A 26,719-nucleotide genomic window follows, 5' to 3' on the forward strand; every position below is an offset into this window, starting at 1 on the left:
CCTTAACTCAGTAGCTAACAAGGACATCCTTATACTAACATATAAAGCCTTATGTGAAAGCGTTCTTCGTTACTGTATTTGCACGTGGCGAATCACACCTCCTTCCAGTCGAAAGAGCACAAAGATGCTTAATTAAAGTCGCGCTTAAACTGCCATTTAGACACCCTTCGGTTGAAATATATAAAGAAGGACTCTCTGAGCTTAGTGTTCGTAAGTTGTATATTTTGTGTCTGTTACAAAAATATCACATAGGAACTGTTCCCACCTTACAGAGTGGCAATACACGTTATGAGAGATGCCCTGTTCCCTTTTTTAAAAGTAAATTTGCAATAAGGTCGTTCGAGGGACTTGCCCCTCGATTTTACAATATGTTAAGTGAAAAACATAAAGCTCTCAATAGGAATATATTCAAAAAAACGGTTTTAACCTGGCTTAAAAATTATGACTATGACAGTCTTGAAAATATGTTACGTATTTAGATCATTATTATTAATACTCACGCACACACACACACACAAACACACACACACACTTACACACACACACACACACACATTCACGCACAACCGAACTCATATTCATACACCCATCAATACACACACTGTTTATTTTGGACTTTGGATTAGCTTTTTCTTAACTTCTTAAATTTATGTTTTAATTCATGCAAACTTGGGATCAATATTGGGGAAGGAACAGGTCCCCTTAATACAGGTTATACCTAGTAAGGGGGCCTGAACCCCAATCCAATATGTCAAACTTATGTATGAATTCAAATAAAGATTTTATTTATTATTATTTATTTATTTATTATTATCATGTGTGAAACAAGTGACACAACATCATAACAACGTCATGTTAAGCCATAACATAATATAAACTTATTTATATTATATTTTTAACGAATTTCCTTCGTTATTTTGTTTTGCTCCTAGCTCCTATACTATTACGATTTCAGAGTTGCCCCCTTGGTAACATTTTATTATACTTCAATGCCAATCCAATGGTACACATTTCATTCCTGTCGATTCTGGGTTTTTGGTTCATACATTTTTGGACATGTACAAACTTGTTTTCTATGTTTCTTCTTAACGCTTAAACCATTGAACCGATTTATTACAAATATAGTTTGTGACTTGAGAAAGGATACAGGATAGATTTAATCCCGGAAATCTCATGGGAACGGGGCCTGTGTTTCTTGTTAACACGTGGGTAGCTGCGGGTGGAAAGCTGGCAAACGATGGGCTGGCAATTGGCATATTGCTGCATACAGACACTCCGAATGTATACAGTGCGGCCAGCTGGCTACACTTACGAGCGCGTGCCGGTCGAGCGCCGCCTTTAACTTGAACGCCTTGCCGCACTCGCAGCACACGTGCGGGCGCCGCTCCGAGTGCACGCGGCCGTGCGTCAGCAGGTTGACGCGGTTGTGGAACGCTTTGCCGCACTCGTCGCACTTGAACGCCTTCACCGCGGAGTGCGTGCGCTTGTGGAACATGAGCATCGCGTTGGTCTGAGGATTTTTAATGAACTCTTTAATTTTTTGAGGAAAAAATAAACAAAAAAAATTGGTTGTCTGTAAAGTCGGTTTACTGACGATAGTTGAACGTGACAACGTAGGCCGATTGTGCTTCTTTGTCGCTCGTTCCGCGCTCTCGCTTGCACTTCAAGTCTTACATGGAACGCCTCAGAGCGAGGTAACGCCGCATGAGTCATGTTTTTTCGTGCGTGCAGCCGGCTCTATCGAATTATAAGACGTTGTCACGTCAAAAAGTAACGCAGATATAAAAGACGAAATAATAATAAATCAGGACAATTTTTCACACACGGCACGATCTGATCCCATACTAAGCTTTCGCTTGTGTTATGGAAACCAGATGGCCGATAAACATGCATATATAATTTTAAATAAATAATTATATAGATTATTTTTCCGACCCAAATATCGACCAATAGAATTGCACCATTCGACGTCACGTGGTACAACCTACATGGTATTATACTGATAATTTTTTGAAAATTTTCTCTGGTCGTTGACGTCAAACTGACAGGTTCAATTCAATTGTGAAATTATTGGCCAACATTTGGGACGGAAAAATAATCTCCCGAATACCACACGAGCTTCAAAATTATCTGGCATTTCCCTCAAGGTTCCCTGCAAACGAATAAAGTCGTCAAGTTTTTCACGAAAAATCAAGTCAAATTTTTTTTAACCTTGACTAAAAACTTGACTCCCTCATTTGTTTGCAACGAACCTATCGGAAAATACCCGATAATTTTGAAGCTCTTGTGGTATTATAAGTGATAATTAACACCCAGACACAGAGCAAACATCTATATTCATCACACAAATATTTGTCCCGGGTGGGAATCGAACCCACGACCTCTGGCTTGGCAGGCAGGGCCACTACCAACCAAGTCAACCGGTCAGTCAAAATAAAACAATATCGAAACAATTTGCATTTAAAGTATCATGTTTTCTTACTTTAGGTATAGATTTTCACGAGGCTACTGACTAAGTGAACTAATTGTTGCTTTACAAAATTAATGTAATAGACGCAAAATCTGCGGCTTTTACCTCGGAACATTTATTTATACTTGTAACATGTTTGAAATTATTTTCAATATACAAGTAAGCAAAACAATGAAAAATCACTAAGCATTTCTCATAATCGCCACTACAGGTGTCTCTCAAGGATCGCTCTTCGGACCAATATTATATATAGTCTTTATATACCGTATGACAAAACAGTCTGACTAAAGTTATAAAACCGGTAAATCACATTAAGTACTTACAAGGAAATTGAAAAAAAACTAAGTAATGTATTAATTTAGTAAAATTGCAAAATCATTTTTTTGTATTTGATTTTATACGAGTATAATATTATGTACATTTATAAGTTACCTATTTTAACCGCGATTTATTCCTACGTTTCATTTCATCGTAGAATAAAATTTAGTTAATAATAATAGAACCGTTATAAATAATTTACAGATAGTTCAACTCAGTTGTGCGCGCCGCCCTATGTGTGGGTCAAGAAGCTTATATCTAATACACTGGAGATTGCACTATGACCATTAACTTGTAACAAGAAAATATGACCTTAAATGACGTCAGTGTTGTTTTTTGTCTCTTTCTGTGGAGTGACCACGCTGGTTTGTATATTCAGAATTTTTTGAAATAGAAAAAACTAAAAATCATGGTCTATAAATAATAAACGACATATATTTTTAACAGTATTTATATTATAATATTACTGGTCATACTTTATAGGTACATACAATTTTAATTGGTATAGAATGAGTTTTAAATAACTTTTTATCTACCGTAGGGACGGTAGATAAAACGTCGTCGTCGTCACCAAAATGTATCTCTTCAAATCGCGATATCTCAGAAATAGTAACTCTTGGGAAAGAAATCATACAGACTTTTGTGGAGAATTATAAGATCTATAACTTTGGTCTGAGGTCTTTTTTTTTATAAAATTTACAGTCTTCGAGAAAAACACGACGAAAAATGTGTCCTGATTTTTTTACTTTATCGATCAATATCTCGATAACGATGCATGATACGGAAAAAATGGTCAAGACTTAATTGTAGAGCATAAAAAAAGGAACAAAAAGTGTCTTATAAGTGATTTCCGAATTTCATCGGATAGCCGAGTTATTGCCGAAAAACAAATTTTACTCCTTTTTTCAAGATGGCGACGAAAGCTCATAGGAAATCTTGGTCGAAAAACTCAAGTTAAGCTTTTCTAGGTATCCCCTACAACATATCAAAAAATTAGATGCGCAAATTCACTTTCTTTTATTTGCCTTTTTTTTCTACGAAATGAGTGGACTATTTGGCTACAAAGCTTGAATATGAACCGATATATAGCATTAACATCCTTTGTAAAAAGAGGAAAGTTGTGTTGTGCATCAGATGCTGTTTACCAAATTGTAAGCTACTCAGATCTTCTTTTTAAACGCGTTGCTTCGACGAATCAACTTCAAGCCAAAATCATCAAAGAAAAGCTGTTTATAGCAGCCTTGCACAAATTTCAGCTAACTTTACAAAGTTTATTTTTCAAAAGGTATTTTTTTCTGGGTCGTAATCCTCAGTAATTTTACCCTTGATGGGCACACATATTTCTTTTTATTTTACTTTTTGGAAAGCTGAAATACGTAAAACAAAAAAATATGAGGTAAGTTAAAAAAGTATAAACTTCAATGTAAAAACGAATAATCTTATAACTACATGTGAGTGCAATACCGATGTTGTGTGTTGTTTCATTACTAGTAACAATCTTTAAAATGGTGTTCTAAATTTTCATCATAATATTGTTATTACAATGTATTCTCTTCGCTATCCATAAAAACTCGTCATCATGGTTACCTTACTTGTTAAATTTTTTCATTGAAAACTTGTTGAAAAATGATAAAGTATTAGGAAAATAACAAATTTAACATGACTGCTTACTAAAATGATGCTAAATTAGACAATTTTTGCCATTGAAATGATTCTAAACAGGTAAATGCAGGAGTATTGAGGAATATTGTAAATAACGTAAATATACACTTGCCTGTGAAATTCTATGCCTGAATTTGGTGTCCAAACACTTCTGCAATTTTGCACAATACAATACATTCTTTACATTCGGAAAATATTTATTAAATAAGCAACAATATTAACTAAAATATTCGAAGCGATGCATTTTTTTTAGACACACATGCCAGATTGACAAAGTGAGAGTTGCTACAATTTTATTATGGTGACTACCCATAATCAGGGAGTATCGCTTTTTAATAATTGGTTCAGATACTTATTTTATTTAGCATAAATAATAATCGTCTCATCCAACAATGCTTCTGAATGACGTTGTTGTCAATTTATCAACAAACTCATGTACAAAAACTAACCTTTTGCACAGAATAAATAAATAAATAAATATTATAGGACATTATTACACAAATCGACCAATATATATAATATTACAGCATACATAGTAGCCTTGGGAAAACTTCGTATTCCGCCCCATTTGCGTGATCCTGATAGCATTAATATGCATTTTCTTAACACTCCAAGTTCTAGACACTCACCAGCGTCATACATATCGTATTACAAATCATATCGATACAACAATGATGCTGTCCTTGAATTGAAGCCAGTTACTGACCAAGACGTATGGAGTAGGGATGTGACCTCGATTCAGAAAAATCGATTACTCAATAATCGATTTTTTTTGTTTAGAAATAAATCGATTTGTGAAAAATCGATTTTTTTTTAAATAATCGATTTTTGTTTTCACCTCGACTTTTTATGCGAAAAAACCTATTCGATGTAAGGTAAAAGCCCCAATACCGGACATGTACCAGTACCAGAACACTCCATGCATTTATATAATTATGTATATATGTACCTATATATTTGTGAATATAGATATACAAATACATGGAGTACAGATGGCGCTGATTTTTTTATCGACTTGTTCAGTAAACTAACTTACCAATTTTTTCATAATACTGAAGTTAGCTGTCAGGTGTAAATTTTAAAATTTATCACAAATTAATTACAGTAAAAAAATACTTCTAAAAATTTTCATTTGTAATTTTTATTAATTTTCACGTGAAATTTTTGAATTAATTTTTTGAAGTGAAACTTCTTTATCGGGGTTGGAAAAAAATGTAGTGTAACATTTTTTCGTTACGCATGACATTTTTCCGTTACGCACCATCTTTTTCTTATCCCTACCACGCGTGATTCGATGTATTTCTGTAAAGTTGCATATAGTAAATTATTTTTTGAAAAATAAGGTCATAAAGAAGTTTCACTTCTTACGTGTGTACACTAGTACACGCATACATTTTTTTTTATAATAATTTAATTGCCATCAAATATCATGAATATTTTTAGTCTGTCAACTTTAGTGTCATAATTTGCCATCCATCGCACAGATAGCACTATTTACAAAAATCGATTTAAATTGTGTAATTCTTATAATCGATTTATTAAAAATCGATTTTTACCATTAATAAAATCGATTATAAAAAATCGACGATGGAAAAAAAATAATCGATTAAAATAATAATCGATTATTTATTCACATCCCTAGTATGGAGGGCTATTCGAGAACTAACATCCCAAGCTGTAGGCAGCGATGATATATCGCTTGATATGCTAAAATTAACCACACCAACAACTCTAAAAATAATAACACATATAATTAACTCATCAATATCCTCGAACACTTTTCCTGCGTTATGGCGGAATGCTCTAATACAGCCGATACCTAAAAAAAATCAACCAGACTCATATAAAGATTTAAGGCCAATCAGCATTTTCCCGTGTATGTCAAAAATACTGGAAAAATGATAACTGGAGAAAGCGGCGCGCGGATGTTTTCACAGTGCAGATCTATTGAACGAGGTATTCCCCAAGGCTCAATTCTGGGGCCCCTATTATTTATCTTATACACTGCGGACATTATTGATAATATACAATGTTGTAAATTTCATTCCTACGCTGGCTGATGATATACAACTTTATCTATCTTTCAAGCTCGATGATACAGAAAATAGCTTAGTCAAACTTAATGGTGACCTAGATCGAATTTCTACGTGGTCAGCAAATAATACCTTGCAGCTAAACGCTGAAAAAACGAAATTCATGATACTAGGTACACCAAAACAGGTAAAAAGTGTCGAGCAACAAAATCCTGTACTTAACATTCAAGGCACTGTCATCGAGCGTGTACGTGAGGCTCGTAACTTAGGAGTCATATTCGACGAACAACTTAGATTCGAAAAATATATAAATTCGATAATTTCAAACTGCTTTTATCGCCTGAAAGTGTTGTATAATATTAGGTCACATTTAAACACAGACCTTCGTATAAGGCTTTGTGAATCACTTATACTATCAAAATTTAACTATGCCGATGTGATGTATGGTCCTAGATTGCTGGTACGCACTATAAACTCCATACAGCGAATACAAAATGCCTGCGCTCGATTTTGTTGGGACATACCAGCTCGGACCCATATATCACCTGTCCTAAAGTCCAACAAAATTTTAAACATGGAGAGTCGTCGGCGACTGCACTTATTTTTTTATTTATTTAGCTTAAAATTCGGATAACGCAGATCCATTTGTTAGTAAAAAAATAAAAACCTAAAGTATTAATGTTAGTAATTACATCTAAAACTACAACTAAGACTAAGTCTAAGTCCACCATAGGACACTCTATGCGTAGACAAGTCGCTTTGATGCAACAAGTGTGCGCACAAAGTGTCCCATGATGGGCGCACTTACATCCTCTGCAATGGTCCTTATAATACTGTTGGAACTGCCCCGCACTCTCATTAAAAGAGAAGCTGTTTGCTTGCGAATGACGGCCCAGAAATCCGATGTGTGTGCTTGAGAGAACATCCCGGAGGCGCTACAGAAGCGTGGCAGTTTCAACAGCATTCGAAAGGCATTATTATACAGGACACGAAGAGCATTTAGCGATCGATCCGCATAGTTGGCCCATAGACTGCACGTGTAGAGATTCTGACAGAACGCCTTAAAAAGCATTATTTTTACGTCTTTACTACGCGCTACTAGTACTAATACATACTATTTGTATAGGGTACAAATACAGTATACTTAGCCTCCTTACTATTCAACGTGGTCATGACCAAGGCACCCGCCTACCTCTACAGTAAACTCACATGGATGAATGATGGCAATCGTTTGTATGATACACGGGCGTCTATATATAAAGGAGAATGACCACGGGCGGTATCGGTAAAATTTTAGTTGTGCCACGTATTTGTTATATTGTTAATTCCTATTTGTATTTATAATGATCATATTATGTATCAATATTAAGTCTTAATTATACCGGATAAATTGAAATAATAGTAAAAGTTTTTCTTTTGAAACATGTATGACTATGTATGGAATCGGTAAAATACTAGTTGTGTCACGTGTTCGTGATATTGTTAATTCCTATTTGTATTTATAATGATCATATTTATCACTATTAAGTTGTAATTATACCGAATAAATAGAAATAAAAGTAAAAGTTTTGTTTTGACACATACCTATATCTATCTCTCTTGCAAGCGTCATATGTCATAGTTTCTATTTGAAATGTCAAATGAATGTGTTCGACGCATTGTTCGATGTTATTTTGAAATAATATTTAAATTACGATTTACTTTTCACATTTGTCTTGTAAATTAAAATATTACCTATGTAATAAATGTAAAACTTAACGTTCATCGTTAGTTTAAACTCGATTAAGTAGTTTTTTGAAGTGTTGAATAAAACTATCGTTTTATTTTTATTGTCGCGAACTGCGGCTTATTTACATAAAAACTTTAATCATATCTAAAAGTACTAACATCAAGCTTTAAATTGAGCTATATTTCATCTTGACACAATAAGTTTGATTGCGATACCAAGTGCCATAGTCACTTGGGCAATCTCCTTTCAACCCCCAGAAACTATACAGCGGCTTTCAGGGGAAGCTTTACATACAGCGCTACTAGGTGCTGGAATAATTTACCTCCGCCAATAAGAAATTGCAAAACACTGCACAGTTTTAAATATCAGTACAAAAAAGTTATACTTGCTGAATTTCTATACCAGCCCTAATAGCGTTGAATGTATAGCCTTATCTTTCTATTTTATTTTATTATGTATATATTCACTCTTATACTTATGTATAAATTTCTTCATTGAATCTTATTCCTTAACCCTTTACATTTAAATATCAAGTATGTACAAGTAAGTTTATATCTACATAATATTATGTTATTGATAATTTTATTTAGCCACTTCTAAATATCTATCTCCTATTTTAAAAATTGAAATATTTATTTTATTAGCTTTTTTTATTATTTTACAACACACAAGACCGTTCTGGTGCTCCAAGCGTAGCAAGTTGAGGGGACTACTGAAAACCGGCGCCTCTCCTCTAATACGGAGAGGCATATGCTGAGTAGTCCACCTAATCACGAATACCGACTAATATTTGAATATATTTATTGTATTTTAAGGTTTAAACTTATTAATATGTGTTTTTTCTCAGGAGTGTATTAGTTATAAGTGAAAAATTGTACCTAGTTAAGTATTTGTGATTAAACGTATTTTCTTTCTTTCTTTCTATTAACAGTGGCAATACCAAGTTAGGTGTGAAAGTGATAAAAAACATGAACTGGGCAATATTTTCTTGTTACACGTTAATGTTCATACCGAAATCTCCAGTGTATTAGATATAAGCTTCTTGGTGTGGGTAAACCTTGTACATATACAGTGACTTTGTGTGCGTGACAAGAGGTACAGTCGGGTACAAATACAGTTATTTACGGGTTATGTACGGGTTCTAAAAAAAAGAGTTATTTCGTAATTTAATGTTTATTTACTGAACATTATTCTGAATCGCTACTTGAAAAATCTCCATGGCCAATCATCGAAAAATTTTTAATAATTGTTATAAGGTTTATTTGACTTCAAAAATTTTCAAAAATTTAGTTTTTATGAATCGTAATAAAGAAAGTTAAGTACATAATTTGTCTCAAAAATAAATAATAAGATTGAGAAATTAAGGCACCTGTTACGCGTAAAGTATGTAAATTAAGCACGTTAAATACGTCAATGTGGAATCAAGAAATCCTGAAATCCATTAATATAATTAAAAATGTTAACATCAATTAGTACGCCAGTTACACGTTCAACGAATAACACGTTACATAAGTATTTCTAGACGGAAAAAAGTAAATACTTTACGTGTAACACGGGATTAAACTTTCTTATCGAAGACTACTAACAGAGCATTTACATCAAAATCCAATCGAATACTGATTCTTACCCCACTATGTCAAATTCTTTTAGTGTAAAGTACTCCATGTCAAAATGTCTAAAGTATTCTTCTTTTTTCTTTTGTACATGTCGACAAGTATTACCCCACATCCCTTCATCAATTTGACATAAACGTTCATTTATGAGTTTCATTATTTCCGTCACATTTTGGTCGACATTATGCGAAGCAATATAATTTTTTAAAATTCCCCACATTTTCTATAGGGTTTAGTTCAGGATGATATGGTGGCAGTCGAAGAACTTTTATGCCATATGGCTGAAGTATGTCGTCAATCTTGTAACAGATATATTTTTCTTTATTTTTTTAATCAAATCATACAGTTCGATTTTTTCATATCTTGATTAAAAGCTATATTTTTTTCTGTCAGCCATCTCACCATTTCTATTTTTTTGGAATTAGAATTTGGTGCTCTGTCATTTTGAACGTTATGGTATGAGGCATTGTCAAGAAAAACCACAGAGTTAGGGGGAAGATTCGGACGTTCTTTTAGCCACTTTTCATAGTTTTCTGCGTTTATGTTAGAGTGGTAATCACCAGAAACACTATTTGCTTTGTATGTCAATAGTGCGTTAGGTACGAAACCTTGTTCTGAACCAACATGCACAATGATAATTCTTTGTCCTTTCGACAGGTTTCTCTTTAAAGGTGGTCCATCTTTGTTACCCCATCCTTTGTTTTGCACATGATTAGTTAAGATGTAGCTCTCATCTGTATATTATACGATACACCGATTTTCTTGACGGTATCTGAGTTCTTTAGGTAGGAAAATCGTAGTTTTTGGATGTCATACCGCTTTATAATAACACGTCTGTTATCCACAGTTTTTCGCCATTTGTACCCCAACTTTAACAAAGCTGTACGCAGAGTCGAAATACTTCCATCATAGTTAGTTAAGTTTAACTTTAAATATTCTTTTCAACTTTAGCAAGGTAGGTAACTCGCGATGTTCTTAATGGTAATTTTGAATAGTGGAAACATCAACGTTAAAGTTGTCTAATTCTAACTTCTTTAAACGTTTTCTACGGTCTTTATGCGGAGATTTAAATTTAGAGTCAGATTCTTTTCCTTCAGCCAATATATTAGTAATTGTTCTCTCTGATACCCCCACTGCCATTGCTGTTCTTTTCCGTACGCTATTTAAATGTTCACTTAATTTCGATATTAAAATTGGACTTGCACTGCAAACTGGATCACTTACTAATTCCAATATATCTCTCGCATCTTTTTCAGAAATTCGTATACCTTAGCAATAGTTCCTCGAGTCTAAAACAATAATACGTAAAAGGTAACAAGGACATATTTTTTAGTATATGGAATCATAATAAACATTAATGGTGAATATTCATGTTTTTCTTTTTTGTCTTAAATTAATAGTTTACTATTTTATAATGTAGAAAAAAATATTAATTATAACTTTTAAAAAATTTAAGCAGTTCAAACGCCGCCATTTTGCGCCTGCTTTGCGTGACGTCACATGACACGTCCAGTGGGTGTTTACCTTAGTGTTTACTATGGAGTGATGAATACAATGTCGTGTCAAATGACGTCACATTTCGTTCGACCTATGGTGGCGCGTTTTGGAAGTTTGAATTTCGCTCCCTTATTTTGCACTTTTTGAATATTATTTAAGGGGTTTAAATAATAAGTAAATAAAAAAAAAATCCTTTTCGTTATAATATTACGATAATAAGTATTCGAGAAAAAAATATTTTAGGCCATTTCAAATTTTATGCATATTAAATAAATAAATAAATAAATATTATAGGACATTATTACACAAATCGACCTAGTCCCACAGTAAGCTCAATTAAGGCTTGTGTTGTGGGTACTAGGCGACGATAAATATAATATTTTATAAATACATATAATAGATAATAACACCCAGACCCAAGAACAAATAATTGAGTTCATCACACAAATATTTGCCCTGACCGGGGATCGAACCCGGGACCGTCGGCTCAGTAGGCAGTTACTTTACCACTGCGCCAACCGCGTCGTCAAATTATACAATTATACACAATTATATTATATTCCCTATTACATCCAAATTTAAAATAAAAAAATATTTACCTGACTCCTTAAACGAAACGACTGTACCCGTAAGAAAAAGCGATAAGAACACGTCTTACTCGGACGACGACTGCCGCGTCACTGCCACACGAATGAAAGTTGTATATTTACAAGCTCACGCACACATAGGGCCGCGCGCACAACTGAGTTGTACTACTTATCTGTAAAATAATAATATTACTTACCGTAAAGCCCTTTCCACACACGTCACAAATATGTTTCCTCTCTACGGGATACTCTTTATCTGGATGGTATTTCCTGAAGTGGGCCCAGTACAACCGCCCGTTGGCTATCTCTTCTGAGCACTGAAACGGACGAACAGTTTTGGGTGGGTTTATAAATAATGAAAAAATCACTTAAACCTAGTATCTAATCTGTGCTTGCACATAGCTACACGGCGATTTTATAGTATTATTATTTATTTTTATATCTTGAAATCATTAGGAGGCTAGAGATTTTTTTCATAATAATGTAGGTATTATTAACCCGACGTTTTAAACACAGGTAGGAGATGAGAACAGTAATTAAAAATTCGCGTTTAAATTGGGTAAAAACTAAAAAGTTTTTAATTTCGAAATCCTACTAATATTATAAATGCGAAAGTTTGTGAGGATGGATGTATGTAAGTATGTTTGTTACTCTTTCACGCAAATACTACTGAACCGATTACAATGAAAGGCGGTGAATAGAGTTTTTTTTATACCGGAAATCCCACAGGAACTATGCAGGTTTTTCTTTGAAAAGCGGACTGAAAGCTAGTTTAACGTACATGTGGACAATTAATCGGCCAAGTGCGTTTGTAGTCTATCAACTTGCGCGAATGAGCACGCACGTGTGCACGCCGCTCTTCCTCCGTCATGAATGTTTCACCGCAATCGCGACAGCCGCTCCTGGGAAATGTTGGATGATAATTTACATTTTTTAATAATAGTAAATAATTACAATAATAATAATATAGGTACAATAATCATAAATAATAATAAATAATTATTAAATTTGCAATCCGATCGTCACCGTCGAAAACAGTTCAATAGAATGCGTCAACGAGGCGCGAAATTTAGGTGTAGTTTTTGATGATCTTCGGTTCGAAAAGCACGTAAATACAACCATTGCAAATTGTTTTTATCGCCTCAAGCTGCTGTATCGTATTCGGGAACACCTGAACGTCGAAGTACGAATCCGACTATGTGAGAGTTTGGTACTCTCTCAGCCGTACAAATAAAAACTTGCTTATTCAAACCTTATGCAATGCATAGATATGATAAGAATAAATAAAGAATAAGGATGTCATAATTTCTTACAAATAAATTTGGAATAACGTCGATGTATCTATGCTCACGCTATGCAATAGGCGCGAAGCGGCAACGTCGCAATTCATTCACAAAATTATGAAAAACATTGAAATTGTCTACGGTTAAGCCTTGGTGCTGTCATTTTGCTGACGCTCGTTTGACTTCGTCAAATTTGTTGTGAAGTTTCATCATACGATGTTCTGTTTATTCATTTTTTAAATATTTATTGGAAATAATTTAAATATGTATATCATTAAATATGCAAGCAAATGATAGATAACGCTATCCAATATCTGGAGAACAGAAGATAAACCCACTTTGAGATAGAGAGTTGCCAAATAACTGGTACTCAAAACATACAACTCCAGGCTTAGAAGATTTATATTTTCAACGAAAGTGTATATTATTGTGATAAGTTTAGAAATAAGTTTTATGTATGTATGGTTTGGCGCATGTTGTAAATAAATAAATCATTATAAATATCAAAAGGGTTTTTCATAATTTCGTATATTTTGACATTTCTTACAAAATTTTCCATTTCAATAGGTACGTAATGAAATTATTAATTTGCTCAACTTTTCCTACTTCTCGTATTACTCTCATTGCTATTATCTCAAATTTAGATTGAAAATTGCTTCTAAAACTTGTAAAACACAGCACAATGTACTAAAAGATATGTTATAACTCGGTTATGTCAGACTTATACTAGGGTGGTAGCCGTAATAAGGACGGAATAGCATTAGTATGAATACTTATTACGAAGTTATACTAGGTTACATTTATTTCGTGTTTATTTGTATGATTTTTCCTTATTCTTAGTTTATTCTTTGCATAAAATGTTATAACTCGTTTATTTGTACGGCTGTCTAAGTTTAACTATGCCGACGTCATGTACGGGCCCAGGTTACTACGTCGTAGTAGGAACGCGATACAGCGCGTTCAGAACGCTTGTGCGCGTTTTTGTTGGGACGTTCCCCCACGGTCTCATATTACTCCGTACCTGATAGAGGCTGGATGCTTAAAAATGGAAAGTCGTAGGCGGTTACACCTCGCGTCTCTACTTTTTGGAGTAGTAATGACAAAGGCGCCAAAGTATCTCTATGACAAGTTAGCATGGATGGGAGAGGGCAGCGTTTATGCTACCCGTTCCTCATTTTGCAAATTAGCTATGCCAAGGAGTGTCACAGCTGCTTTCAACAATCTTCCACCACCCATATTAAACTCCAACTCATTAAACTCTTTCAAACAAAAATACAAAAAATATTTATTACATGAGTTTAAATTCCAACCTTAGTTGTGTGATAGGTTTAACTTTTACTAGGTTTACAAATATTTTATATTATGTAGGTATATTATCTATCTGTCTATATTATGTATTTATTATTATGATTTAATTTTAAACATTTATCTATTTATATGTCATGTTATATGTTATGTTAAATTATCTTAAGTGTACATATTTTCTCTTTTTGCTCTAATTAGTTTACATTATATCATAATATTATATTTTTGAACGCACTGCCGCTCCAATCGCTTCAAAGAGGGGCCACTGAAAATCAGTGTTGCAACCATTGAGATAATATTAATATGGAGCAGACACCACGAACAAAATCTGTGCGCGGCGCGCGGCGGCGCGGGGCGCGCGAATGACGGCTAGACAGTCATAGATTATGCGATGTCACTGACTCACCGCTATAGAGGCGACACTTTGTTTCATTCTGTCTATTTTATTGGGTGCCACTCCTTACATGCACGTTGACTTGAAATTTTCTTTGTACTTACTTAATATTTATTTTAGGTATAAACTGACTTTACTACGCGGGGCTAACAATATCTGGCATATAATATAGGATGATGTAAATAGTGACGTCATATGGAATAATTTAATTTTTTTCGGGTTTTAGGTTCAGTCAGGGCTATGGGAAGTTTCATTCCTTACAAATTGAGCCTTTTTTAGAAAAAAAATAAAAGCCGTGTAAAAATTGTGTTTATTTAGTTCATCATCCTCAGAACATGTTCCCGGCTCAGAAATTGCTTGTATTGTTCCAGTACTATTGTAGCACACCTTCGACTAAAATAAATAAAATAATAATAATGTTAGTGATGGCTAAAATAATATTTTATTTGTTATACAAATCCGTAAAATTTTATTATTATTACTAACATCAATACAAGGAACAGCAGACTTCTTTAGAAAACGCCTTCCCGCTTTTGTGGTATATTAATTATCCTCATCGCGAAAATGCAATGAACAGACGCAAGTTCTATCGGATGGTAACCAGGTTTCTTCACTGCGGTTGTTTTGGACAAATTTTACCCATTTTCCCCTTTCTTCACGGCCCAGACATGGAAACCTTGAATAGAAAAAATATTAATTACTTATCTCTGAACTAGCGGTCCGCCCCGGCTTCGCCCCATATTTCGCAATAAAAAGTAGCGTATGTTCTTTCTCAGGGTCTAAACTCTAAAGATTGTCTGTGCCAAATTTCATCAAAATCGGTCCAGTAGTTTATGAGCCTATTCATTACAATCAAACAAACAAACAAAGTTTTCCTCTTTATAATATTAGTGCAGATAAATAAATAATAATTCAATTATACGTTCAAGTCAGTAGCTTATACAATATCAATTTAAAACTTGATTGAAATCAATTAACAAAAAAAAATTGGTGATTAAGTAATTGATTTTCATATTTCATGATTTCACCTTTTTTCAATTAACAACCAGTCTATGCTTTTCTAAATATGTAAAATTATTATTTTATACTATAAAAATATACGCCAGCAAATATTACTAACAACACTTATTTCATGCCCAATGTCATATCTTAAATTTTTAATCTATGACAAAATGTCGCCCGCCAAAAATTTTGCTCTAACTAAGTTTTAAAAATTATTATCTAGTTACTTACTGATGAAAAGTTATTCCTTTGCACTTTTCCGTATTATTTGTGCAATATCGTAACACACACGTAGGCATATTTGATGCGTTTCACTTTAAAACAAATAAAAAATGAGCGTGACGTTCGCGCCAATGAGCGAGCAAGCGACTGAGTGCAGTTACGCCAGATGACGTATGTTGAGCGGAACATAAGTGATGTAGACGGTATCGTCTCCATATTAATATTATCTCAATGGTTGCAACAGCTGCGTTGCAATTTATGCTGAGTGGCTACCATTCTGGCTCCACTTCTTAATTTTATATCTTTTAATTTAGTTATATATATATATATATATATATATTCTAATTTTACTGTCATATTCTAATTGTATTGTGTTCTAATCGTGTGTTTGAATTGTATTGTCATATTATAATTGTATTGTGTGCTAATGTGTGTGTGTTCTGGAGTCAAATAAATGATCTTTCATTCTTTCTTTCTTTCAAATTGGTGTGCTTAAAAATGTATTCGTATTTTTTTGCCAGTGAGTGTAAGACTAATGATGTCGGTATTTTCTATATTATTTGATATTTTGTAAATATACGTAATAAAAAAGGGCGTGTGTGCCGAGCACACGTGTCAGAAGTGAAACTTCTTTAGCAAGATTCAAATAAATCGTCGCCTTATTCCATGACGCGACGGTATTGCCGTGAAATTTTACGCTCAAAAAAGTTAAAATTTTCACTTCAATAACGAAATTGCACAAATAAATGATATTTTTTTTGTGGATAAAATTTGTATCAGAGCCGTCGAATTTGTGTCGATTACACCGGATTAAAATGGTGAATAAATAAATATTATAGACATAAATAATTATAAATAATCTCACTTATTCTCAGATTCCTGCGTGTGCCGTTTCGCTGTGACCATGTGTCGCTTGAACGCTTCCTCGGAAAAGAATTTGACGTCACACGCCTCACAAAATGGCGCCTCTTTGTCATCCACGTTGTTGGCCGGCATCTGTAATTATATTTCGCCCGCGTTTTCAAAGCAAAACCCACATCATTGTAATCGGTTCAGTAGTATTTGCGTGAAAGATTAACTAACATCCAACCATGCTTGCAAACTTTTATAATATTAATAGAATTTTAATAAGTACTAATAACTAAAAAGTTGATCGAAAAATAATAATATACAGTGGTGGACGTTTAATTAGAAACACGTAACACGATGAAGTAGTCATCAAATTCATTTAACATTTACATATTAACGTAATAGAGATTAAGTATTATTTCGTATATAATAGAACACCCGTTTATCTAGTTTTATAAGAAAATGCTTTATTTTAATCAAACATTAGCTTAAATTAATAAAAATAAACAACTTTAAGTGAAATATGATTTCTGAGTATTTTCAGTCTGGACAACAAATTAGAAACAGGATGCTTCGAGTGATCCAAAATCAAAACCTGTTGAAATGCCGCCAATATTCTTTCTTCTACAAATATTTTCACCGTTCTTTAAACATTCTAATCTAAAAGTTTCTGAAAATTAATTTGCCTTACAGTATAAATGGTTAAAAGTAAGATTTGTGACCCATCAACAAGAAAAATAATTTTAAGTTTACATTTTGACAAAAACTAGAGTTACAGGAAAATTGCAAATCATTTAGAGTGTTCGATAAAAATATATTCAATGGTATAGTTTAATTAAAAGAGCATGGTACTTCCGATCAAGTGCCTAGAAAAGCTCAACCATGAAAAACCGCTGCACGCGAGGATAGGCAAATGATTCTTTTGGCAAAGATGGATCCATTTAAAAGTTCAAATTCTATTATAAAATTAGTTTTTTCCGAAGATGAACCTCACAATGCGTCGATGAGATCGGTTCGCAGGCAGTAAATCGAGGCAAAAATTTTTGGGAGAGACGCCAGGAAAGTACAGCTTCTTACTAGGCAGTACAGGGAACGACGATTTTCATTTACTAAGAAATTGCTAGTGGAAATTCCGCCAGTGAAAAAGTTTTATTTTGGGATGAAACTAAGATTCATTTAGTCAATTTTGATGGCAAAGGATACGCGCGTCGTTCAGTTAATCAGGCCTTAGATAATAGAATTGACACCTTTAAATGGATCCATCTTTGCGAAAAGAATTTTTTGCCTATGCTCGCGAGCAGTGGTTTTTCATGGTCGAGCTTTTTTAGGCACTTAATCAGAAGTACCATGCTCTTTTAAATGAACTGTAGCATTGAATATATTTTTATCGAACACTCTAAATGATTTTATTTTTTCCTGTAACTCCAGTTTTTGTCAAAATGTAAACTTAAAATTATTTTTCTTGTTGATGGGTCACAGATCTTACTTTTACCCATTTATGCTGCAAAGCAAATTAATTTTCAGAAACTTTTCAACGGAATGTTTAAAAAACGGTGCAAATATTTGTAGAAGAAAAAAATATTGGCGGCATTTCAACAGGTTTTGACTTTGGAACACTCTAAGCATGCTGTTTCTAATTTGTTGTCCAGACTGAAAATGCTTGGAAATCAGACTTCACTTAAAGTTGTTTAATTTTATTAATTTAAGCTAACGTTTGATTAAAATTAAGCAATTTATTATAAAACTAGATAAACGGGTGTTCTATTAAATATGAAATAATGCTTAATCTCTAATACGTTAATATACAAAAGTAAATAAATTTGATGACTACTTCATCCTGTTACATGTTTCTAATTAAACGTCCACCACTGTATATATACAGGGTGTCCCACTGTTGGTATACTAAGCTCAAAGGAGGTTATAGTTTTGCATACGCTGAGTATGTAAAAAATACTTATAAAATTCCAGACGCATTTTTTTTCAAATAGATGAACTCTTAAAACTCTATGTGTACACCTCTAACAAGCTACCCGCCCAACTTTGATACCAGCACGTGACCTATCGTTTACCAGCACGTGACCTATCGTTTAAGATTATGTTTTCATAGACTTTTTAAAAAATGTTTGACGAAATTTTTTTGTTTATGTATTTTTTACGTGATCAGTGTATGCAAAACTACAAGTCCCTTCGCGCTTAGTATACCAATAGTGGGACACCCTGTATATATGTATATATATATAATTTTCTTCTACGACCTGGCCCCGCCCAGTAACAGTGATATTGCGCTCTCGTTTGCGCACACTGTCCAATTGTATGGGAGTAAAGGAGAGCGCAATCACTGTTAAATTTGCTCTTAACAGCCCCTTAAACGATTATTCTCATGTAAATCACTACTCCGCCAAATTCTGAGGAGTATTGCACTTAAGGCGCGGGACATATAAAAGCGGCGCGCTGCCGGCGTGCATCGGGTGCGCTATTGGCACTTTGTATGAAATAATTTTGGGGCGGCGCAACCTTGGCACAACCGTGGCGTGCCGTCTCAACGCCTGTCCAAAATTCTTTCATACAAAATGTATAAGAAGCACGTGGTGCAAAACAGATTCAAGAGGTGCGCTTATGGCACGCCCGCGCCAAGCCGCTTGTGTTTGACCCGCGCCTAAATCATGGATAAGATTTCAATATGACGTCCGTATGTTACACCTGACTGTAACGTGTGTGTGTCTATTTACATAAACGCAGTACCTGTACATTTTGGCATCATTAATTATTATTTTTCCTAAACTAATTATATTTTATCCAAATGGTCGAACGTTTGAGAGCATTAGTAGTTTAAATATATAATCTCACCTTCAATCCCTTGTGCATCAGGGTCCTGTGCATGTTGAGTCCGAGCTGCGAAACGAACGAGTAGCCGCAGAAGCCGCAAATGTAGTCCGACGGGTGCTTGATGCGCACGTGCGATCGGTACGACGTCCCATTTCTGTATGCGGGTAATAAAAAGAAAGAAAATACATCATTCTAGCTTAAAACTAATACACTTTAAGAACAATAACTTTGACTGACCGGTTGGCTTGGTTGGTAGTGACCCTGCCTTCCAAGCCAGAGGTCGTGGGTTCGATTTGAGAGAAAGTGAGTTTGTTTGTCTGTTATATCTTCACGCCTAAATGGCAAAACCGATTTTGATGAATTTTGATACAGAGAAAGTTGGGACCCTGGAGACGGATATAGGCTAATAAAAGCCGGCGAAGCCGCGGGTAAAAGCTAGTTTATGATAAGTTGATAACACTAGTTTTTACTTGTAATTTATCCGACAGTGGTGATATTCCTTCCATTAATTCATCTTCCATTCCATTAATTCTTCATATTTTTTTTACAATTTTTTTTATTGCTACGTTGTCACGTTCAACTATCGTCAGTAAACCGACTTTACAGACAACCAATTTTTTTTTACTTTACCTGGGTTAAATCTAATATTTAATATTCTAATATATATAATAAAGGCGAAAGTTTGTAAGGATGTATGGATGTATGGATGTTTGTTACTCTTTCACGTAAAAACTACTGAACCGATTACAATGAAATTTAGCACACATATAGAGGGTAACTTGGATTTACACATAGGATAGTTTTTATCCCGGAAATCCCACGGGAACGGGAACTATGCGGGTTTTCCTTTGCAAACGCAGGCGAAGCCGCGGGCGGAAATCTAGTTATGTAATAATTTAAATGTGTTTTGTAAATAAAATGTAAACGCCATTAGTTAAAATTTTCATACATAGCTGAACAATACAGCTTTTATTGTAATGTAACCTTATCTCTTACGTGCTAGGGTTTCGATTGTATTGTATTGGGAGTGAGAGAGTGAATGAGTTTTTTATGACCTTATTTTTCAAAAAATAATTTACTATATGCAACTTTACAGAAATACGTCGAATCACGATAAGAAAAAGATGGCGCGTAACGGAAAAATGTCACGCGTAACGTAAAAATGTTACACTAAATTTTTTTCCAACCCCGATAAAGAAGTTTCACTTCAATAATGAATATAAATTTATAAAGAATAGAAAAAATTCGATCACGAGGCGGGACTCGAACCCGCATCCTTCGCGCCATTCCGGGGCGGATGCCTTACCAACTCAGCCACTCGTGACCCGCCAGAGCAATCGAATTTATTCTATTCTTTCAGTTTTATGTGTCTGAAGGGACACACCGCGCGCCATCTATTGAGATGATTAACAACCATTTCAACCAATATGAAGCACTTTTCAGTGAATACAATATTGTAACGATGGAACACGACCTTTTTTGTTGAATTTATATTTTTGGTTTTATGGCATTCAAATGCTTTATAAATATAAATTTATAAAGAATAGAAAAAATTCGATCACGAGGCGGGACTCGAACCCGCATCCTTCGCGCCATTCCGGGGCGGATGCCTTACCAACTCAGCCACTCGTGACCCGCCAGAGCAATCGAATTTATCCTATTGTTTCAGTTTTATGTGTCTGAAGGGACACACCGCGCGCCATCTATTGAGATGATTAACAACCATTTCAACCAATATGAAGCACTTTTCAGTGAATACAATATTGTAACGATGGAACACGACCTTTTTTGTTGAATTTATATTTTTGGTTTTATGGCATTCAAATGCTTTATAAATATAAATTTATAAAGAATAGAAAAATTCGCCTCGTGATCGAATTTTTTCTATTCTTTATAAATTTATATTTATAAAGCATTTGAATGCCATAAAACCAAAAATATAAATTCAATAATGAAGTTCATCGATTGAGTTACATACTCTTAAATTGTAATTTTACATATAAATAAATTATGAGAGCTTTCATATTATCTACAACGCATAATCTATTAAGGGGACAACAATTAATAGATTATGCCATTGAACACCAACTATGTATCATGAACACATTTTTCAAGAAAAAACAAAATAGAAAATGGACATGGATGTCACCTAATCAAAAAGTGCAACAATTGCTGCAATATTGCTGTGTAGCCCGGAGATACTGTCGAGATATTGCATAATAGTCGCAAGAATTTGTACGAACAAAATCTCGCAGCAATCCAGTTGCCGAATGTTGGTGGGCTACTCTCACTCTGGCTAAAATGAAATTGCAGCAAGGGTACCATTGCATATACATATACTGAGATATATTGGTCAATAAAAATTATTGCCAGCAAGATGCATTTTAAAGCCCGTTTACAGGCCCCCTTATGCACACAAAATTTCATTTGTCAAACGGTTAAAAAATCGGCTCGATAGAAAATAATTGAAAAGATTGGTCTTAAAATCATAATTTTAATCATGAAATATGAAGTTTTATTTTTCTTAGTTAACTTTGTTTACTTACTTAAAAGTTGTATTTATTTAACACTTTCCAACGTTTTTGGGATAGTATATTTATTTCCCAGAAATTTTCAGCACCCCTTAACAAATCCTGCATAAAGTCATCATCATCAGTACTTGTGAATAAGTTTCTTTTGTTCAAAATTTGGATCAGCAAATAATAAATAACAATGTAAACAAAGCTTGACGAATCAAAGTGACAAATGTGCCAAAATGTCAACTGTCAAGATTTTTTTTTAATTTAAACTAGGTATGTAGCAAAGGAAAAAATGTTTTCCTCCGTATGTATGACGTCATTTGGCGTTTACGACATTTTAGAATGAGATGATTTTAAAACTCAAAAAGATGAATGAAAACTTCAATATTTATAAATAGAAAAAAATATATGTATCATAATTTTTGATCTAGTTTTCATTAAAATAAAAAAATAAGTAGCTTAAAATTTTGAAATGTTGTCAATTGGACAATAGCTACTACAGCTATTTTAATACCCTAAGTGATAAGAGAAAGGCACGGTCTTATCGCTAAGCAATCTCTTCATGGTAACTTGGTGGCGGATATGTGAATAGATAAAAATATAAAGGTAGTTAAAAATTTACATTTTCGGCTAAAATATTCATTAATAATTAGACCCAAAATCGGCTATTATTACGTCGCCAAAAAATGTAAAAGCTGTGTTTTATACAGATTCATTAGAATTAGCACCTTATTGCGTTGCAGTAATGTTCAAAGTCTAATTTACCGCTCATTAGAAAACCCTGCCTTATATACGCGTATGCTGAGTTTTCCTTCGGACATTTATTATTTCGATGAAACTTATATCGGCAGAGCTAACTTTTAAATAGTGTACTTTATACAAAATATAATTTATAATATCACAGTACCACATATAGCAAACGAAGTCAGGTGCATCTACTAGTAAAGTAACATCTATCTACAAAATATCAAAACGTACTCACGACAATATCTCTTCGCAGTATGGACACTTGTACTTAACGCCTCGGTGCCAGTAAAGGTGTTGTCTAGCTGGAGTCCTAAAATCACATATAAAAATGTCAAGTTTTTGTAGTAGATATAAGAACTCCATTTAATTCAAATAATAGTAAAACACACAGAAAGTAGTTTTTGAAGTATTATATATTATAATCTTATCTCCATTTTAATAAAATAAGAGTCATTTATGATGAAATAAAGCTTAACATCTTATTTATATACATTTTTAATATTTCCGAAAACGATTAAAAAAAAATTTACATATTTAAACCAAATAAGATCAAGAGATGTTCTCAGATTTTATTAAAGCTAATCAATCTTCCACATATATATCAGATAATTTTTCATAGACTTGTATACGTTTATACTATATCTCGCCCGCAGCTTCGCCCGCTTTATCTAAAACTAAGCAAACATCATCACGTTACGACCAATAAAAACGGAGCAATGCGGGTAAAACCGCAGGACACAGTATGTAAATCTATACTATAAAGCTGAAGTTTTTGTTTGTTTGTTTGAACGCGCTCAGGTACTACTAGTTCGATTTGAAAAATTCTTTCGGTTTTAGATAGCCCATTTATCGAGGAAGGCTATAGGCTATATATCATCATGCTAAGACCAACAGAAGCGGAGCACCAATGAAGAATGTTTCAAAATCGGGTGTTTTTCTATGCGTGATCTCCGGGCGAATCCGCGGGCGGAAAGCTGGTTATAATTAATATAGTTTATTCTACTCACACGTGTTTAGATACATATGGGCAGTATTTGCACATAAACTTCTTCGCATGCATAGCATGATGTTTTTTTAGAAGTCTTGTCGTTTTAAAACGCATCTTGCATATGTTACATTCCAGGCTGCCTGATGACTGGAAAGATGATTCTCTATATTAATATAATACTTCATTTTATTTTCTTTATTTAGTCATACGTTACATACATAATTGTATAAGTGTATTGGTTTTTCAAATTCAAAAAAATAATCAATAATTCATGTTATCATTCTGTTTTCAGTGACAACAAATATTCCAATAATATTTTAGACTAATGTAAACCAACATCATGAAATTAGTATAGTTTTTATGAGTAGATTATAAAGCAACAATATTTTTAACCCGTATAAGAATTTTTGTTTAAAACACTTATTGTTTATTCCCTATAATGCCATAAATTGCCCTCTAATCTATACTTTAATATTATAAAGCTGAAGAGTTTGTTTGTTTGAAACACTTATAACCCAAGAGCCCACGACAGCCAGACCTTCGTCACTCAAGCGACAGCCCAAGCCGAGGTTCGCGATCGTTCGGGACGCCCTTGCGCTTGTCGCTACCAGGGTGGGCCTGCAGTTCACCCCCGCGTCCGCGTTAACATGTACAAGCCCTTCTGGCTAACATTGAGAGACACCACACAAAAAAAAGGGTTGCACTCGGGGACTGCCGCGGTAAAGCTATTGCATGCTATGCCTTCAAGCCACACCTCCGAGCCCGTCGGAGTGGGGAGCGTGAGGTTTTTTCGTTACGGAATTTCTCGATTCGGTCCCCGCGCTCAAGGCCCGCGATAGAAGCTATGCAATAGCTTAATAAATAAAAAAAAGCCAGACCTTCGTTATTTTATAAAAGTTGAAAGGTAACAGGCTATTTTATAAAGAATAGAAAAAATTCGATCACTCAGCGGGACTCGAACCCGCATCCTTTCGCGCCATTCCGGGGCGGATGCCTGACCAACTCAGCCACTCGTGACCCGCCAGAGCAATCGAATTTATTCTATTCTTTCAGTTTTATGTGTCTTTAGGGACACACCGCGCGCCATCTATTGAGATGATTAACAACCATCTCAACCAATATGAAACACTTTTCAGTGAATACAATATTGTGACGATGGAACACGACCTTTTTTGTTGAAATTGATATTTTGGTTTTATGGCATTCAAATGCTTTATAAATATAATTTTTTTTTTTCTATTCTTTATAAATTTATATTTATACAGAGAAACTTTCAACTCTTATAAAATAACGAAGGTCTGGCCATCGTGGGCTCTTCCTCTATTATTTTTATTCCCTATAATGCTATAAATTGTTCTCTAATTTAAAAAATATATAAACATACCTTATCATGTCTCTGCATATGATGTTGCCATGTCTGTGTATCTATAAAACACTTAAAACAGAGCTCACATTTGAATGCAGAATTTTTATAATTGAGAGTCTCCCGACGTTTTCTGATTTCTTCCAATTGTTCCTCTTCCTGAAATTTATTTAAAAACTTTGTGAGTTTGACTTATCAGATTTGTATGAAGTAGGATACATCAAAAATTTCCTGATTAATTTTTAAAATTTACTCTATTATTCAATGCAGGAGTAGAAAATTTTCAATAAGCTTCTACTCTTTTGAGTTACTAACTTTTATATTTAAGCTGTATTTTACTCCCTTTAAACCATTGACTTTAAACCTTGTTTTGTGCAAGACACATTCGTTTCGACAATATTCTCAATTACTTTATCAAACTGGGGCAAAAAGTGGGTTCAAATCCCTCCTCGTGACAATAATTATTCTATTCTTTTAAAATGTCTGAATCTATACTAATATTATAAAGCTGAAGAGTTTTTGTTTGTGGAAGTTTGAGGAAGCTTATAGGCTATATATCTGTCGTGGCCATATCGTAGATTTGCTGATTTCATGAAATGGCCAATTTAGTTTGGCCAGATCGTTAAATCGTCAACGTTTCACGATTATATGGCCATTGGATTATACGGATATGGATTATACGACATATCCGCTAAAACAAACAGGAGCGGAGCAATGCACAGCTAGTTTAAAATAAATGATAAGTAATAAACAATATTTCAAATGTTACTTACAGTCAAATTGATCACCGTAACATGTGTTTCCAGTTTGATGTCGTCCAAGGCCCCTTGGGCCTGATTCATGACCGTTTTTAGTATGTCTTTTTGTGGACACACTACTTTTGGTTGCAATGCCTTTTTGGATTTCCTTGTTTTCAAGGCTTTGGGCGGTTTCTGAAAGCAGTAAATAAGCTTTAACGCGAGTATATGCTTTTAGAAATTAGGCTTTTGAACAAAGTTTAAGTGATTTAACTGTATCGTCTTAACTCTTAAGTTTCCCCGCGACCACGCCCGCCGTAAGATATTTGAAACATCATGTTAACCCATTGAGCCCCGAGCGGCCCGATCTGACCACGACACAATAGATTTTATATTGTGTCTGTGATTCCGGCGGCTGAGTTATTAAATAATATATAATGAACAACACGCACAGGAAAGAACTTAGCGCAAAATATTATTATTTTTTAATTATTAATAACTCAAAAAATTGCTCCTGATTTGCTCTATCAATTACAAAGAAAAAAAGACGGGTTGCACTCCGGGAGTGCCGGCAG

At 34.1% G+C, this 26,719-nt stretch overlaps 1 protein-coding gene and 2 non-coding genes across 4 annotated transcripts in view; all 3 read right to left on the reverse strand.

Annotated features, from left to right (window-relative positions):
* The window catches only part of LOC149479784 (uncharacterized), a 31,647-nt gene that overhangs the window by 3,010 nt on the left and 1,918 nt on the right, over positions 1-26,719 (reverse strand). The window contains exons 4-12 of one of the 2 annotated variants that reach the window (XM_089707397.1): positions 26,181-26,339; positions 25,429-25,566; positions 24,064-24,191; positions 23,292-23,366; positions 19,812-19,944; positions 16,981-17,111; positions 12,691-12,811; positions 12,107-12,226; positions 1,313-1,510 (exon numbers count right to left, since the gene is read on the reverse strand). In XM_089707397.1, coding sequence (XP_089563523.1) covers positions 1,313-1,510; positions 12,107-12,226; positions 12,691-12,811; positions 16,981-17,111; positions 19,812-19,944; positions 23,292-23,366; positions 24,064-24,191; positions 25,429-25,566; positions 26,181-26,339 — 1,203 coding nt within the window. Of the gene's footprint in view, positions 1-1,312; positions 1,511-10,971; positions 11,115-12,106; positions 12,227-12,690; positions 12,812-16,980; positions 17,112-19,811; positions 19,945-23,291; positions 23,367-24,063; positions 24,192-25,428; positions 25,567-26,180; positions 26,340-26,719 lie in introns of those variants that run through there. The other variant, XM_089707398.1, reaches the window with a different exon arrangement.
* Positions 21,039-21,114, reverse strand: TRNAS-GGA (transfer RNA serine (anticodon GGA)). The gene has a single exon. It is a non-coding gene; the product is annotated as a tRNA-Ser (tRNA).
* On the reverse strand, positions 21,348-21,423 carry TRNAS-GGA (transfer RNA serine (anticodon GGA)). The gene has a single exon. It is a non-coding gene; the product is annotated as a tRNA-Ser (tRNA).

This window comes from Colias philodice, chromosome 19, assembly GCF_061535455.1.
Source record: "Colias philodice isolate Cphi_HAF_F1 chromosome 19, ilColPhil1 Martin Lab GWU primary, whole genome shotgun sequence".
Lineage (NCBI taxonomy): Eukaryota > Metazoa > Arthropoda > Insecta > Lepidoptera > Pieridae > Colias > Colias philodice.